This window comes from Schistocerca gregaria, chromosome 2 (assembly GCF_023897955.1).
Source record: "Schistocerca gregaria isolate iqSchGreg1 chromosome 2, iqSchGreg1.2, whole genome shotgun sequence".
NCBI lineage: Eukaryota > Metazoa > Arthropoda > Insecta > Orthoptera > Acrididae > Schistocerca > Schistocerca gregaria.
In genome coordinates, this window is record NC_064921.1 from 880,618,380 (window position 1) to 880,637,379 (window position 19,000).

General features: G+C 44.7%; 1 protein-coding gene across 2 annotated transcripts in view; it reads left to right on the forward strand.

The window, feature by feature from the left end:
* LOC126335293 (ATP-dependent DNA/RNA helicase DHX36-like) overlaps positions 1 to 19,000 on the forward strand; it is a 200,124-nt gene that overhangs the window by 67,178 nt on the left and 113,946 nt on the right. For both annotated transcript variants that reach the window (XM_049998385.1, XM_049998386.1), the window contains exons 4-5: positions 5,694 to 6,056; positions 12,569 to 12,881. In XM_049998385.1, the coding sequence (XP_049854342.1) occupies positions 5,694 to 6,056; positions 12,569 to 12,881 (676 nt within the window). The remainder of the gene's footprint in view (positions 1 to 5,693; positions 6,057 to 12,568; positions 12,882 to 19,000) is intronic.

The window sequence follows — 19,000 nt, forward strand, 5'->3', positions numbered from 1 at the left end:
GTCTATTACACCTGGGCCAAGAAAGGGTCATTCCATGTCATTTCAACCAGGGGCTCCAGCTAATACTCTCAGATTTGACTGAAATTCAGTACACTAATTCTACCATGTGTGAAACACTCATGTAGAAAATATTAGTTTCCCCTGCCAATTAGTTCCAGAATTAGGACTTGTGAAAGAAGGTGGTGGGACCCGGAAATTGCAACCCTCATCTGGCAATCTGTCTTCAGACCCAACTTCAGGTCTTAATAACTTTGGAACTATTCCACACAGTCCAGTGAAATGTTTACAACCCAGTAACATCCATTTAGAGAACACACTCTGTTGTGGTTGGCAGGAGAGCCAACCCGTATAACTAAAGAAAGCCGAAATGCACGCGTTTGAGCTCACGCAGGCTGGCATGACGTCTGGAACATGACAAGGGAGTTAGAATTGAGGAAAACAGACGTAGCTGGTGGAATACTTAACTTTGATCCATTCGATCTTTATGGTACATGATCCACAATATCAATAGTACGGATACTGGTACATTGCTAGGTCGTAGCAAATAACATAGCTGAAAGCTATGCTAGCTATCGTCTCGGCATATGAGAGCGTAGAAGTCAGTGAACCATCGCTAGCAAAGTCGGCTGTACAACTGGGGCAAGTGCTAGAAAGTCTTTCTAGACCTGCCGTGTGGCGGCACTCGGTCTGCAATCACTGATAGTGGCGACACGCGGGTCCGACGTATACTACCGGACCGCAGCCGATTTAAAGGCTACCACCTAGCAGGTGTGGTGTCTGGCAGTGACACCACATTCCTCCCCCGCAAATCGGCATACGGTTGTGGCATAAGGCTTCCGCCCGCCGTGGGGAGGACCCCATGTTGACGTATGCGACAAGGTGGAGAGCCTAACAACAGGCGAGGCTGTGCCACCCGCACCCTGCCATTCGGACCGCGGGGAGCTAGGAAACGTCTGAAAACCTGCTCCAGGGTACACACCAACATGCGGTGTATGCGCCCATAGAGAGACAGGAGGGGCTGAAGGGTCGACCTCCATCGGGCTGGGGCACCCGACGGGTGAAGACGACATATGGTCCGGAGCGGGCAAGAGTTCCTTGTCGGAGGTCAACTGGTCACGGGAAGCGATCGGCTGCGCGTGACCCAGGGAGGCGCCCGGCGGTTGCAGCGACGCGTCCACTGCGGGCGTCGCTGGCGGGAGAACAGGCAGCGGCGTCGGCGGCGGCACGTCGCCATGGGGCAAAATGGAAGGCAGCGTCGGTAACACCTGGGGCTGAGGCAAGCCACGAGATGGGTCCCCAGGGCGCTGACCGGACGGCACCGTCGCTGAAAGCAGACGGCGAGCGGCAGATCCTGTGCGACGACAGAGGCACAGCTGATTGAGATGCCGACGCACCTCACCAGAGGCCCCCAAAACCAGATACACAGCGCGTCCGAGGCAGCGAAGAATCTGCCCTTCGAGCCAACGCCGTGAACCACGATAGTGGCGATAGTAGACGTCGCCTGGAGCAAAAGCAGGTATCTGCCGCTGCACAGGAACCTGATGCGGCGGATTTAGCAAAGACATCAAGGTTCGATGATGACGACCGTGGAGCAATTCAGCCGGCGAGCGACCATCTCGGGGCTGAGAGCGGTACGAGGACAAAAAGAGTAATAACGTGTCCTCCCGAGAATGCGACTCTTTCAACTTCAACATCTGTGACTTGAAAGTCCTGACCAATCGTTCAGCGGCACCGTTTGACTGTGGCAAAAACGGCGTGGACATCAGATGTTGAATACCTTTGGCCTTGCAGAATGACTGAAATTCTATGGACATGAATTGTGGGCCATTGTCGGAAACAATTGTCTGTGGAAGACCTTCAATGCAAAAGAGAGTGGTTAACGCTTGGATGGTGGCAGATGACGTGGTGGAAGACATCCGGACAACAAAAGAAAAATTACTGAATGAATCTACCACAACCAACCATTGAGCATTCCAGAATGGACCAGCAAAATCGATGTATAAGTGTTGCCAAGGGGAAGTGGCTTTAGGCCATGCAAAGAATTTCCACGGTGGATCTGAGTGTTGTTCGGCACACACCATGCAAGAAGAGCACATATTCATAATCGCGGCTTCGATTCCGAACCAAGTACAGTGCTGACGAGCAAGTTCTTTCATTCTCACTATACCCCAGTGTCCTTGGTGGAGAAGCTGTAAGACAGAGGACTGTAACGAATGTGGTACCACGACCCTGGACTGATCTTTATCAGAATGCAACAGCAAAACACCACGTCGTACAAGAAGTCTCTCCTGGTGAGCAAAAAATCGGCGAAACAAATGGGTCCCCGATCCGTGACTTTGACAAGGGCCATTGCGTAGCAACAAAACGCAGAACGGGAGCAAGGACAGGGTTGGCAGTTGTGACTGTAGCTAAATGATGAAAATCAATCAGAAATGATTCGACCACGTCATTGGTTTCCGCATCAATGAACATGCAAGCAAGTTCGGAGGAATCGAATGCCCTATCCTCAGCAAGAGGCAAGCGGGACAACGCATCGGCATTTCCGTGCTTAGCAGTGGACCGATACAAGATATCGCAGCGGTACTGCGAGAGGAAAATAGACCAGCAAATGAATTTCTGCGCTGTACATGGAGGTACAGGCTTGGTCGGATGAAAAAGCAATGTCAAAGGTTTTTGGTCTGTGATTATGGTAAAGTGATGACCATACAAGAAATCATGAAACTTTGTAACACCAAATACGTGAGCCAATGCTTCTTTCTCGATCTGTGAATAATTTCTTTGCTCAGACGAGAGCAATTTGGACACAAAGGCAAAAGGGCAATTGTGCGAGCCATCTTTGTGCGCAAGCACAGCACCGATCCCGAAATCCGATGTATCCACCATCAACAAGAGGGGCTTCTGGGGATCGAATGGTGTAAGGCGAGTATTGGAAATCAACGCCGATTTCAACTGGCGAAAGGCGCGTTCGTGTTCCGTCGTCCAGACGAACGGAACACCCTTACGGCATAAGCCATGAAGCGGAGCTGAAATGGAAGAGGCATACGGCACATAGCGATGGTAATAATTTATTTATCCCAGCACACTCTGTAGCTGCTTCAAATTCTGCGGCGACGGCAAGTCTTGTATGGCATGGAGGTGCATTGGACTGGGATGTATGCCTTGGGCATTGAGTGCATGTCCCAAGTATGGCAAGTCCCGAGCAAAAAACACACATTTGTCCTTTCGCAAGCGAAGACCATCTTGTCGCAAGACCTGAAATAATGTTCTGAGATTGTCCAAATGTTCTTCTTCCATCTTTCCGGAAATCACAATATCGTCCAGATAATTTGCTGCAGTAAGGACCGACGCACAGACAGTTTGTAGATATTGCTGAAACAATGCAGGGACGGATGCGCACCCGAATGGCAGTCGTTTGAATCGATACAAACCAAGAAGTGTGTTAACCACCAAAACTCGCTGGGATTCTTCGTCCACTGGTATTTGCAAGTACGCATCTGCTAGGTCCAACTTCGAGAAATATTTACCCGGGCACAGTTTGTCAAAAAGATCTTCCAGGCGGGGTAAAGGAAAAGTGGCATTCACTAGTTGTGGATTCACTTTCCGGAAGGTTTTGGCAAAATTACTAAGGGTGATGCCCAGAGAGAAGTCTGCACACATTCAATTACACCTTGTGACTCCAAATCATGTAATGTTTTTGCGACCTCATCACGCAGTGCGTGGGCAATTCTCATGCGAATGTTTTGTAGCACACGGCGGGCATGATTTGATCACTGCATTAGCTTGCCGGCGCGACACACGTGGCTGAGAGCCTGGTGGCAGTGGCGCGGCCTGGCGCGAGGGCTGTTTACTGCTCCGTGCAGCTCGACCGGTGGGCCGGTTAACCTGACACACTGCTGGCGAAATTTCAAATGATTCCTGAGCAAAGTCAAGTGTGTCCTGCCGATCCATCATGTCCATCACTTGTTGAAGGGAGGGATTTACTAGTTTCAAAATCTGTTCCCTTATACGAACATCAGAAACGTTCTGTGCAATTGCATAACGTACCATAGTATCTGAATAAGGGAGTCCACATTGACACTCAAAAGCACAATCCCTAGTAAGGCCTTTGCAAGGTTGCAACCCACTCTCGATTAGTCTGACCTGCCGTACATTTTGTATGAAAGAAGGTATACCTTTCCGCAACTACATTGACTGATTCTTTGAAATATGCATCTAATGCAGACAAAATTTCTTCGTAGGACAGAGTTGCTACGTCGTGTCGGGGAAATAATTTGACTATCACACGGTACATTTGTACCCCTACTGAGGACAACAAAAAGGGCTGCCGCTTGTTACCTTGAATTCTGTAGGCGGCGAGATGGAAGCCAAATTGGCGTGACCATTGCGTCCAGCTTTCCAGTGCAGCATCAAAAGGTCGAAAAGTTGGTGCAACAGCGTGTTATATGGATTTGATTTTTTAATATTTACTAGAGGAAAAATGTTTTATCTTGTTAACTGTCATGTTTAATTTGGTGCATATAAATATTTTATTGTTAATAAGATGTTTTATGTTATTGTAGTACTCTCCAACTCGGGCACTGGCTGGTTTTTTGGAAGTTGGAATTGAAGTAAGATTAAATTGGTAATTTTCCTTTGTTTTAGGGATATGTTTTATCACTTATACAAGGAGCCTTCATGCTCAGAAACGCTTACTTGAAAGAGGTAGTATTGTGACCAAAGAAAAATAAACACTAATATTTTAAGAATATTTGAATATGATACACCCAATGGAGCACAGCAACTATCACTGCCCACTCAGACAGTCTTCATAAGATAAATGTTGCCAAAACTTTATATTACTCTTGAATGTTTCAGTTGATTTATCCAAGTGCATCTGTAGGGCTCGTTCAGGTTTTCTTACAAATAAAGTTTAATTTAAAAGTTATTGCAGTCAAAGTAAAGATTGTTGTACACAATGTGGTGGTCATACACTGCAAGGGAGAGAAGAGGAAAGGCTGACATTAAATGAAAGAGGCCTGCACACGTTTACTTCATCATCTTGTCACCAAATGCATTGGACAGTTTTCTTTATAAAGCTATAAAATACCAATGAGAGAGAATGTTTGGTCATAACTTGCCTTTTGAAGATGAAATTCCAAGTACTGCCAATAGGCATATTCAACAGTAAAGACTTTCAGAACTGTTTCCATCCTTGGAGTGAAAAGAGGGTTAGGTGGGGTGAGGGGGCAGTCACTTACACACCAGTTTAAGTGTGACCCACCTGTTGCAAGGCTAGGCCCTGCTGAATCTGGTGTTTGGATTATCTGCTCTTCCCTTCTGTTCTTCCCAGCCTATTTCTCTTTCCTACCTGAGGAAAAAACTAACAGTTCTGAAAGTTTGATTAGTTGTTTCTACTTCCATATGCGTCTGTCCACAGTAGAATGTAGACTCCTGAAAGTGAATATTAGACAGTCATTCTGTATCCTTGGTATTGTATTATGTTGGGTAATACTGGTAACAAATAATAATAATTGTAATTGTAATAATAATAAAATTACTTTGTCTTGAATCATTACATCAGTAAAATATTCTCACAGTTTGTAAGTATAACTAAGTTGAGCCAAACAACACCATTGTAACAATTAAAAATGTTTCTTTATATTGGCTTGTTGAATTGGCTTCATTCCATTGCAGTTGTTTTGTACAATTTTCAGAGACAGCGAATCAAGTTAAATCCATCATGTAAAGAGAAAATTATGAGGTTGTTACATACAGCAGAGAGAAAATGGGGATGTCCGGATAAAAGACCTTATCTGTTAAATGCTGTAAAGACCGAAGAAGAGGAGTCACAAACTTCTGAGGGAATTGTGCATACAGCAGAGAGAAAAGGGGAATCCCGAGATGAAAAACCTAATCTGTCAATTGCTATCAAGACTGAAGAAGAAGAAGAAGAAGAAAAACCACAAAATGCTGAGTTAATAGTGCATGCAGCAGAGAGAAAATTGAAATGTCCAGATGAGAAACCTAACCTGCCAACTGGTATCAAGACTGAAGGAGGAGGATCACAAAATGCCGAGGTAATTGTATAATAAGACTTCAATTCAAGTATTTGTTTCTTTCTTAAAAGGTAAAGCTGCATCATACTGAATATTGGCTTGAAGGCCAAAGTTTAGTTTTAGTTATGTCATGTTCCATAGATCATTTTTCCCGATTATTTTATATTATGATGTGGAACAGGCCAGATTACAAGATATATAACACGCACACGCACACGCACACACACACACACACACACACACACACACACACAAATAGTGTCATGGCGGCTGCAGTGTAACACGTGTAACAAGTTTGGTTCGCGAAATTTAGTCAAATTCGAAGGTGTTCTCGCAGGTGGTGTTGTCTAGTACAAGTGAAAATCGTGTAAACAACAGTGTTCTGTGCAGTAGTGCTATTTTTCTTTCTGTGCTCCGCCAATATCTTTGAGAAAATGGTAGACAGAAGAGTCAACAGCAGCGCGTCCAGCAGCGGGGAAGCAGCAGGTGCGGCGGGCCTGCTCCTGGCGGAAGGTGTGGCCGCGCTCCCGGTATAGCGGAGCTGGTCCGCTCTGAGGTAAACGCTGCGCTTCGCGATAAAAACAATCTCGATCTGATAGCAGGCACTATATCGGATACTGTAACGGCAGCAGTATTGGCCAAAATGCGTGAAACTGTTGAGGCCAATACTGCCGAAATTACAGCACTAAAAAAGTCTGTGTCTGAATACGAGAAAAAGGCACGAGAGTTGGAAGTGAAACTATCTGCTGCAACAGACTAGCTAGAACAGTACCAAAGGCGAAATAGTCTACGACTGTTTGGAGTAGCAGAAAATAAGGAAGAAGACACGGACAACCTGCTTATACAGGTTGCACGTGAAAAATTAGGCGTTGAAGTGACCAAGGCAGACATTGACAGGAGCCATCGGGTGGGACAACTACCAGGTGCTACCAAACCTCGTCCAATAATAATTTAATTTGTATCATACCGAAAAAGGGCTGAGATCTTTACCCAGAAGAAGAAGAAGTTAGCAAGGACAGGGCTTACAATAAGGGAAGAGCTGACACATGAGCGGCTAAAGATTTTAAACAGTGCCATATCCCATTTCGGTCTTCAGAATGTGTGGACTCAAGATGGCAGAGTAATCATTAAGACTGCAGCTGGAAAGAAGACAGTCACAAACATGACAGAACTAAAAGTCAAACTTAACACCATTTGCAAATTGTAACAGTCCTATACTCAGATATAGTCTTGTAATTGTATTAACTTTTTAATTATACCCATATTTGTACCTTCAACTAATTGTTTTTGTAACTGTATTAACTTTTTACTATTTTTTTGTGTCTGTAGCTCTAACGATTGCTTAATTTTAGTTACTGCTAATACTTTTTTCATTTTCTCAGTTTATTCTCTTCTATTCTGTAATAGTTCTATTGCAATTATTAGTCTCTCCTTTAGTTCATTAGTCACCCATCTCTTCGGTTTAAATTGTTCAGAACAAAAATCACTATCAGTATCACTTTAGCAAATTTAAATCTAATTGTAGCTTCCTACGATAATCACTACCAGTATCACTTTAGTAAATTTCAATTTAATTCTAGCTTCCTACGATAATCTATTAAATATTAAGCTTACTTCTCTCTGCTGGCAGCATCAGCCTCTTAAATCACTCCCCTTTCCCTTATTTCCACCCTAAGCTGTTTCAAATACACTAATTACATTTGTCCTTTTACGACATAGGATACTCAGTGACACACAGCCGTCACCATTTTGGTCATATTCTCCTTGCACCGAATACCACTAATCCATTTTTTATACTCCCGCAACCTCAGGAAAGCTCTTGCAGTCGCCTTTCTTTCGGCACTCGCGGAGTCACAAACAGGGTGCGCAAAATCTCGGACACCCCAGTATTATGTCACTTGGCGGAAACACCGGCCAGTGCCCCTCGCAGCAGGTAGTGCCTAACAAATGGACAAACCAGTCTGCCACCCTGCTCCAGGCTGCTCAGCGGAACGCGTCAGAGCTTTTAGCAGCTCACTGCAACATCCAGTCTTTACCTGCACATTATGAAGAACTTAGCCTCCTCTTCAAACAACTAAACTACCACATAATCCTCTTATCCGAAACGTGGTTGAAACCACACATATCCTCTGCATCTATTCATCTCCCAGGGTACACATTTCTTTGGGCAGACAGATAAAAAAAGCGAAGTGGCAGGGTCGGCGCGTATATACGAACAGATCTCAAAGCAAAAGTCTTATGTACATCAAATCCTGCTGAAGAAAAAGAGGCTGAATTCATGTTCATTGAAATAAATATACAAAGTCGGAAATTCTTGACTGGCGTCGTGTACAAGCTGCCAAAAATAAGCTCAATGAGTTCCTTCCAGTCGGAATTACATTCACTTCAGTGTCAATACGAACATGTCATCGTAATGGATGACTTGAACATAGACCTGCTAAGAGACACTCCCTCTGCAATAAACCTAAGAAGATTGTTTAGTTGCCATAGCATGAACATTCTTCCATTACAACCTACACACCATATGGCGCACAGTCATACTCTTATAGACGTGATCGCAACGAAACAGACTGACAAAGTAAGAGATGTTGGTCAATCATCGGCCCCTGGCCTCTCAGCACATGAGGTAATATTCCTGACCTACTCTGTGCAGAACCCAAGGATCAAATCGTGTTACATAACTTGTAGGAACATGAAACGTATTGACCTTGACGCTCTAGCAGCCGATTGCTCAGAAATCTCATGGCATCAAATAATCAGAGAACCTACAATCGACGGCAAAATTAATGAACTTGCTGATAAACTCACTGCTCTCTATAACAAACATGCACCTGTGCGCACAGTCCGTGTAAGAAAATCTCCTGCTCCATGGCTGACAGCTGAATTACGTCAAATGATGACTAATAGGGATGCTGTCCACAGGCGTTTCAAGGCAGATCCGAAACCCGAGCGTTTCGAAGAATATAGAAAGCTACGGAACAGAGTGAAACAGTGAATTCGCAATGCCAAAATCAGGCACGCTCGCTCCCTTGTATGCAGCGATCTGACGCCCACGACCCTATGGAAGAATCTCCTTAGCTTGGGGATCGGAAAGGCAAAATCGGAAACTAATTTTCATGTGTCAGCTAACGAATTAAATGAATTCTTCTCTGCACCTCTGAATACCAGCTCGGCTTATAATTACCGTCCACAAGAATCCCCAAACAGGATAACTAACGACGATACCTTCCATCTAAAACACATAACAACAAATACGGCAAGAAAAGCAATAATGAGAATCTCTTCTGATGCAATAGGCAACGACAGTATCGGTATAACCATGATTAAGAATGTTGCCGATATCGTAGTACCTGTCTTAACTGACGTATTTAATTTTTCCCTCGTGAACGGAATATACCCCACTGCATGGAAAAGAAGCATAATTCGACCCATCCCTAAGATCGAAAACCCGCAACTGCCTGGTGATTACTGACCAATTAGCATACTGCCTGCTGTTTCCAAAGCACTTGAGTATATTGTTCATGACCAAGTCACTGAACACTTGCATGACTTCAGTCTATATGACAAATTTCAATCCAGTTTCCGTAAACATCACAGCACAAACACTGCTCTAATTAAAGTAACTGATGACCTGAAATATGCCATCGACAATCGAAAGGCAACAATATTGACGCTACTGGACTTCAGCAAAGCTTTTGACACTGTTAACTTTGACATATTGCTCAGAAAAATGCAACAGCTTAATTTCTCTGATACTGCAATGAGATGGTTTGAAAGCTACTTAAAAGACAGACAGCAATGTGTTGTCTGCGCAAATGAAAAATCTTCCTGGAAACATGTTTCTTCGGGAGTGCCACAAGGATCAGTCTTAGGACCACTTTCGTTTTCTTTATATGTCAACGATATTTCGTCGGTTTTGTCCTCCTGTAAATATCATTTCAATGCCGACGACCTCCAGCTCTACCTAAGTGTCAGATCTGAAGATGTAAACACTGCAATCGCTCTGATGAATGATGATCTGTCTTCAGTAGTGACATGTGTGAAAAACCTGGGGCTTAAATTAAATGCAAAAAAGACGCAAGTAATCTTAATAGCCCATCAGAAATTAATAAGTTCAGATTTCCGTGAGCGGCTACCTTCTATTCTGCTCAACGATACTCCAATACCATATCAGAAAACAGTGAAGAACTTGGGTGTAACTTTGGACGAGCATCTCAACTGGGCAGAGAATACAGTCATAGTGTGCCGAAAAACATCTGCTTGTCTCTATGCTCTCAAAAAGTTTCGGAACATATTTCCACAGGACTTGAAACGCCAGCTCGTGCAAGCAATCGTTCCACCTAACCTCCACTATTGTGATGTGATTCAACAAGGCATGAGTAGTGAAAACAAAAGACGGCTAGAGCTAACCATGAATGCCTGTGTGCGATACACCTGCAACATTCACCGATATGATCATGTTAGTGCTTCATACTCCGAGCTAGGGTGGCTGCGGCCGGACAAACTGCGTGACTACCACACTCTATGTCTATTTCACCGACTCCTCGTCGCACAAGCACCCAGTACCTTGCTTCAGAGATTAAAAACCTGTCATGCCATCATAATCGAAACACGTGGTCATTCTTATCTGGTATCCTAACTGTGCCCAATCACAAAACAAAAACTTTTGCAAACTCCTTCTCAGTTGCTGCTGTCCGCCTCTGGAACAAACTGCCCCTTACCTTGAGGAAAATTCAATCTTCTGTTGCTTTTAAGAAGTAGCTGAAGCATTTCCTACTATCATCCTCATAAATTTCTCCACAAATTTAATGTACAAGGCCAATCCTCTCATTTGTCAAATAGCAAAGCTAGCGTCTCCTATCTTTCTCCTGAGATGCCTTCCTCTTCATCTATCTCTATTAGCCACACAGTCTTCTTTTCCTTTATATTTCCTTAATTATGTTTCATCATGTCTCTCTATTCTTCTCCTCCCTTCACCATGAGTTTCCCTCATACTCCCTGCTGCCAGCACTCCTATCTAAAATCTTTCTCTTCAATAATGTATTTTTCCAGGTGTACCTTTCTAATTGTTTATTTCACTTTTTGTATTAGATGTAGTTTAACATGCCTACTAAAACACATGAATGTAAAATAAGTAGAATGCCTGGTTAGATGTAAGAGAGGACCTGATGGCCCTAATCTTGCCAGGTTAAATAAATAAATAAAATAAATAAATATTAATATTACTGAAATTATTAGCTCTACACATGCAACTACATTTATTTATTTATTTTTACCATTTCTGAAACAGAAACTCGTCCATGGAGTAGAAGAAGTTGCCCAAAAGAAATGATTTTAAGCTAGATTTAAAACTTGATCTGCTACCTGGCAGACACTTTATGTTGTTGGGCAAATGATCAAAGATTTTTGTTGCTGAATGATGTACTCCTTTTTGAGCACCTGACAGCTTCAGTAACGGATAGGAAAGGTCATATTTCCCTCTAGTATTGTATGTATGAACATCACTGTTCTTCGCAAATTGACACTGATTATTTGTAACAAATTTCATTAGAGAATGTATGTACTCGGATGGTACAGTTAAAATACCTAACTCCTTGAAAAGGTGCGTACATGACATCCTTGGGTGAACACCATTAATTAATTTTGTGCAAATCAATACTTTATGTCTCAGTGGTGAGTTACACCAGAAAACAATTCCTCCCTCCCTCTCTGCTGTGTGTGTGTGTGTGTGTGTGTGTGTGTGTGTGTGTGTGTGTGTGTGTGTGTGAAGTATGCTGTGTTGGTAACGAGTCAGGTAGGTTTTATATTTATTTTATATTTATAACAGAAACATTTAATACAGATATAACCTGTTTTAGAGAAGGTACCCAGCATTTTTGACACAGCATTGCTGGAAATTTAATACCATCATAGAAGTTATTGGCACACCTCGACAATTCTTCTTGTATTATATAGCACAATCATTGCACTATACAACAGTAACTTAATTGTATAGAATTGAGGTGCTACACACACCTAATGTGCTTCACTATATATAAAAATTGTGAATAGCTATCACTGATAGACTTGTGTTTTATGGTCTTAGCTGCACAGTGGTGCAAGTTGAACCCATAGTTCATTGCCAAAATCTCACTTTGAAATCTCCTACGTGCTTTAATTATTTATTTTCCATCATCAACCTTATAATCTAAATTATGACATCTCCTAAATATGCAGGAAAAATTGGCAAACAACCAGTTTACCCTTTGGAACTAAGGAATGAAAAAGTATGTAGTAATTGTTTGATAAGCTCTGCTTGGAGTAGTTATGATGTCTCAAAATATTATAATCATAACGAGGTTAGAAAAAAAGCTTTCAGTACATTGGAGATAAGTCATGCCACCCATTAAATAGACTTGCTTATCTCTTTTCAAAAGATTACTGGATTAATTTAAATACTTTAGTGAGACAGAAATTTCCTGTCTTTGAAGTTATTACAAGTACTTCTTTTCTGGTTTTGAATTTGTCACATTTTGGTTTTTTTCTTTTTTCAGTGTGGATCAGTTTCAAAAGGACTGGAACATAAATATAAGCACATTAGCGACTCTCGGTTCAAGCAACAGTTCATTCGTAGTGTAACAGGCAACATGGAATCCAATCTTGAGCACTCCCTCTCAGTCCGTGTTCCTATCAGTCAACGCAGAGATCCTGATTTAGACAAGATCCTAAAGCAGCAACTGGAGCAGAGGCAGATGGCTGGAGGACCACTTCTGAGCTTCCGGCGTACTTTACCAGCATATAAAATGCAGAAAGAGATACTAGAAATAATTGCTGCCAACCAGGTTGTCCTGCTGAGTGGTGAAACAGGTGAGTATGCCATGTACAGTTTTTCCACTGTCAGTTATTTGTTTCCATTTGGTTAGGAAATACACATACATAAGCTCACGCCCACTCTCTCTCTCTCTCTCTCTCTCTCTCTCTCTCTCTCTCTCTCTCTCTCTCTCTCTCTCTCTCTCTCCCCCCCCTAACTCTCCCCCCTAACTCTCCCCCCTAACTCTCCCCCCTAACTCTCCCCCCTAACTCTCCCCCCTAACTCTCCCCCCTAACTCTCCCCCCTAACTCTCCCCCCTAACTCTCCCCCCTAACTCTCCCCCCTAACTCTCCCCCCTAACTCTCCCCCCTAACTCTCCCCCCTAACTCTCCCCCCTAACTCTCCCCCCTAACTCTCCCCCCTAACTCTCCCCCCTAACTCTCCCCCCTAACTCTCCCCCCTAACTCTCCCCCCTAACTCTCCCCCCTAACTCTCCCCCCTAACTCTCCCCCCTAACTCTCCCCCCTAACTCTCCCCCCTAACTCTCCCCCCTAACTCTCCCCCCTAACTCTCCCCCCTAACTCTCCCCCCCCTAACTCTCCCCCCCCTAACTCTCCCCCCCCTAACTCTCCCCCCCCTAACTCTCCCCCCCCTAACTCTCCCCCCCCTAACTCTCCCCCCCTAACTCTCCCCCCCCTAACTCTCCCCCCCCTAACTCTCCCCCCCCTCACTCTGCCCCCCCCTCACTCTCTCCCCCCTCACTCTCCCCCCCCTCACTCTCCCCCCCCCCTCACTCTCCCCCCCCTCACTCTCCCCCCCCTCACTCTCTCCCCCCCTCACTCTCTCCCCCCCTCACTCTCTCCCCCCCTCACTCTCTCCCCCCCTCACTCTCTCCCCCCCTCACTCTCTCCCCCCTCACTCTCTCCCCCCCTCACTCTCTCCCCCCTCACTCTCTCCCCCCTCACTCTCTCCCCCCTCACTCTCTCCCCCCTCACTCTCTCCCCCCCTCACTCTCTCCCCCCTCACTCTCTCCCCCCCCCACCTCTCTCCCCCCTCACTCTCTCCCCCCCCCCCCACCTCTCTCCCCCCCACCTATCTCACCCCTATCTCCCCCACCTATCTCACCCCTATCTCCCCCACCTCTCTCACCCCTATCTCCCCCACCTCTCTCACCCCTATCTCCCCCACCTCTCTCACCCCTATCTCCCCCACCTCTCTCACCCCTATCTCCCCCACCTCTCTCACCCCTATCTCCCCCACCTCTCTCACCCCTATCTCCCCCACCTCTCTCACCCCTATCTCCCCCACCTCTCTCACCCCTATCTCCCCCACCTCTCTCACCCCTATCTCCCCACCTCTCTCACCCCTATCTCCCCCACCTCTCTCACCCCTATCTCCCCCACCTCTCTCACCCCTATCTCCCCCACCTCTCTCACCCCTATCTCCCCCACCTCTCTCACCCCTCTCTCCCCCCTCTCACCCCTCTCTCCCCCCTCTCACCCCCCTCTCTCTCCCTCTTTCCCCCCTCTCTCCCCCCTCTCTCTCCCTCTTTCCCCCCTCTCTCCCCCCTCTCTCCCCCTCTCTCTCACTCCCTCTTCCCCCTCCCTCTCCCCCCTCTCTCTCCCTCTTCCCCCTCCCTCTCCCCCTCTCTCCCCCCTCTCTCCCCCCTCTCTCCCTCCCTCTCCCCCCTCTCTCTCTCCCCCCTCTCTCTCCCCCCTCTCTCTCCCCCACCCTCTCTCTCCCACCCTCTCTCCCCCCTCTCTCTCCCCCACCCTCTCTCTCCCACCCTCTCTCCCCCACCCTCTCCCCCCCACCCTCTCTCCCCCACCCTCTCTCCCCCACCCTCACTCTGTCCCCCCCGCTCTGCCCCCCGAGTGGCATGAGGATGCAGAAGGCAATGGAAATCACTGCATTAAAGACACATAACATGTATCCACAGGACATGTGGCCTGTAATTGAAAAATGACATGGTGATCTCTCCAGTGGCGAAAGATTCCAGAATAGTCCCCCATTTGGATCTCCAGGAGGGGACTGCCAAGAGGGAGGTGATGACAAGAAAAATGTTAAATATCCAACTAAAAGATAATGTTCTATGAGTGAGTACTTGGTATGTCAGAAGTTTGAACTTAGTAGAAAAGCTAGAAAATCTGAAAAGGGAAAAGCTAAGGCTCAGTCTAGATACAGTTGGCATCAGTGAAGTGAAATTTCCAGAAATAAGACGAGGATATCTGGTCAGATGAGTACTGTTTAATATCAAGAGCAGCAGAGAATGAAAGAATGGGAGTAGTATTTGTTACCAATACCAGGGTAATCCCAAAAGTAAGGTCTCCTATTTTTAATAAGTACATTTACCTATTTATTTCTACAGTTTACAGCTACAGTTTACAGCTTGAACATTTAGCTGTTTTTTGATATAATCAGCATTTTTCTCGATGCATTTTTGTAGACGCCATGGCAGTTTTTGTATGCTCATGTTGTACCAGCTCGCTGCCTAGCTGTTCAGAAAGTTACGAATCTCTTCTTTCATCTAGTCGTCGGAGCTGAATCGCTTTCCGGCCAAATCTTCTTTTAACCTAGGGAACAGGTGATAGTCACTGGGCGCCAAGTCAGGACTATAGAGTGGGTGGGCGATTATTTCCACTGAAACTGTTGCAGGAGAACAATGGTTTGCCGAGCGATGCGTGGGCGAGTGTTGTCATGGAGAATGTGTACGCCCTTGCTCAACATTCCTCTTTTCCAGTTCTGAATTGCCCGTTTAAATTTTTTCAGAGTCTCACAGTACCTGTCAGCATTAATTGTGGTCTCAGCAATACAGCTCCGACGACGAGGTGAAAGAAGTGGTTCATAACTTTCTGAACAGCATGGTGGAGATCTGGTATGACATGGGCAAACGAAAACTGCCACAGTGTCTACAAAAATGCATCGACAAAAATGTTGATTATGTCGAAAAATAGCTAAATGTTCAAGCTGTAAACTGATGTAAACCATTGTAGAAATAAACAGGACTATGTACTTAAAAAAAAAGTAGGAGATCTTACTTTTGAGATTACCTTCGTAGGTAGGTCGGACAGAGAGTGGGTTACTGTGAACAGTTCAGTGATAGGGTTATTCTCTACATTGTCTACACAATTTCCAAGATTGCAAGAGCTGACATATGTGAGAATTATCATGCCATTAACTTAACAGCTAATACATCTAAGTTACTGGCAAGAATAATAATATGCAGAAGAGTGGAAAAGAAAATTGAGTATGTGTTAGGTGATGATCAGTTTGGCTTTAGGAAAGGTAAAGACACCAGAGAGGCAGTTCTGACCAGTTGGTAATGGAAGCAATACTGAAAATGGGCAAGATGATCAAAATCCTGAGGAAAATAGGGCTAAACTATTGGGAAAGATGGGTAATATACACTATGTACAAGAACCAAGAAGGGTCAATAAGAGTGGAAGACCAAGAATGAAGTGCACAAATTAAAAGGAGTGTGAGACAAGGATATACCATAGTCTTTCACCCCTGCAGTTCAGTCTGTCATCAAAGAAGCAGTAACAGAAATAAAATAAAGGTTCAAGGGTGAGATTAAAATTCAAGGTGCGATGAGATCAATGATAATATTTGCTGGTGACGTTGCTATCCTCAGTGAAAGGAAGAAGAATTGCAGAATCTGCTGAAGGAAATGAACAGTCTAGTGAGTATAGATTATGGACTGAAAGTAAACCAAAGAAAGACAAAACTAATCAGAAGCCGTAGAAATGAGAACAGTAAGGAATTGGTGATCAGGAAGGGAAGTCTACTACCTAGGCAGCAAAAAAACCATAACTGGCGGAACAGGGAGAACATAAAAAGCAGACTAGCACTGGCAAAAAAGTCATTTCTGGAAAAGGGAAGTCTGCTAGTCTCAAACACAGGCGTTAATTTGAGGAAGATGTTTCTGTGTTTCTGAGAATGTTTGTTTGGAGCATAGCATTATATGGCAATGAGACATGGACTGTGGCAAAACTGGAGCAGAAGAGAATCGAAGCATTTGAGATGTGGTGCTACAGTACAATGTTGAAAATTAGATGGACTGATAAGCTAAGCAATGAGATCCTTTTCAGCAGAAACGACAAATAAGAAGGGACAGGATGGTAGGGCATCTCGTAAGACATCAGGGAGTAACTTCCATAGTACTAGGGGAAGCTGTAATGGGTAAAATCTTTTGAAGGAGTCAGAGATACATCTAGCAAATAATTGAGGATGTAGGTTGCTAGTGGTATGCTGAGATGGAAAGATTTGTCCAGGTGAGTAATTCGTGGTGGGCTGCATCAAACCAGTCAGAAGACTGATGACTCACAAAGAAAACCTCTCACCTGGTGGAGATTCATTGATGCTATGTTCATTATCAAAACAGAGCATGAGGAACCATGTCTACAGTCCTCCAGAAGTTCAGCATCTTTTTCCCCATTTGCTTCACATGATTCTACTCAGACCAACATGCCATCTCAACCTCCGCCATTTAGGTTTCTCTGCCTGTACATATTAAACTTATCAACCACGAAATATATTTCCATTTTAATCACTGCCTTCCATTCCACAGTGAAAGTGCGTCCCGTACAGCTGAGCCACATGTTGTTGTTGCATCCACAGTGATGAGTAGTCCCTCTCCAAATGTACTGAGGGTCTCACTGAGGCCTTTACAGACTGAAATTACCTCCATGCCATATAGGAAGCAGATACCTGTGCCTTTTCTCCCCAGTCACCTATCATCCCTCACACACCCACTGACAGGCCACAGAGGAGCAGCTACATCTTCACTCAGTACCACATTCTCGACCATAATTTCAGCTACCTCTCATTATGCGTTGCATTGAGAAATGTCCTCCTCACTCCTTGCACTGCGATAGTCTGCCTTTCTTCTGCCTCTCTCCCACCCAATCTATGTAAATCGTTACCTGTCTGTATTCCACCACTGCTCCCATCCCCTTGCCCCATGGCTCACATCCCTGTAAAAGACCTAGATGCAAGACCTGTCCCATAGATCTCCCCCCCCCCCCCCCCCCACTACCACCTACTCCCATACTGTCACAGTCATGTTGTACCCCATGAACAGCAGGGCTACCCAAAGCAGCCGCTAGGCCTACTAACCTAACTGCAACTGCTGGTGGCATTCTTTATGGGCATGACCCCCAACTAACCACCTGTCCACATGAATGGCCACTGTCATACTCTGGTGAAAAGACACTTGGGCTGTCCATTTGCTGAGCATGATGTGTGCAACATGGCATACTTGACTTTCACTGCTTAGCAACCCGTGCCATCTGGATTCTTCCTACCAACACCAGATTTCCTGAACTGTACAGATGTGAAGGCTCCCTGCAACATACCCTTTGTCCCTGTAACTGATCCCAGCCTCAGCCTTCTCTAGTCACTGCCCTCCACCTGCCTCTATGTCCATTTTTGCTCCCAGTCCAAAATCACACATCTCTCCCATCCCTCAGCACACTTGATAATCCTTTCTCCTTCTCTGCTGTCCCATTTTTCCTCTCGGCACAGTCTCCCAATGCTAAAACTAGGAGCCCGTAATCCTATTCCTGCCACACCCCTGGATATTTCCACAGGCAACATCACAGCAACTTTCCTGCTATCTCTTCACCTCCTCCCATCATGCCTCTTCTGTAATCCAAATTGAGATTGCTGCTCACTGCATTTGGGCTTCAGCACCTGGAAACGACAGTGACCATGTGTTAGTGTGTTTTTCTAAATCTAATCAAGGACTTTGATAGCTTAGTCTACTTTTAAATCTGCTGATCTTACTCTCAGCACCTATTCTTTGTGGTGTGTTGCAATCCATCCAATTCATATTGTTGTTGTAACAATAATGAACATAGTGATGGATAAAACATATTTTCTAGATACAATATAGCTAATTATACTAACATGATTCAATAATTCAAGAAAATAGATTATGTGAAATACAGAAATGTTATGAGTGGTTTACCAAATCTCATTGTGAATTCTACCTTTGCCACCATCTTTGAAGATGAATCACTGTAGTTTCAGCAACGGGAGGAGAGGGTCAGGGAACAAGATCAAGTGAGAAAGTGGAGAAAATAGGTGCAAGGAAGGAAGGAGTTTTTAAAATGGGACCTAAGATTAAACTAGAATAAAGTATAAAAGATTGGGCATAATTTGCAGTCAAAAG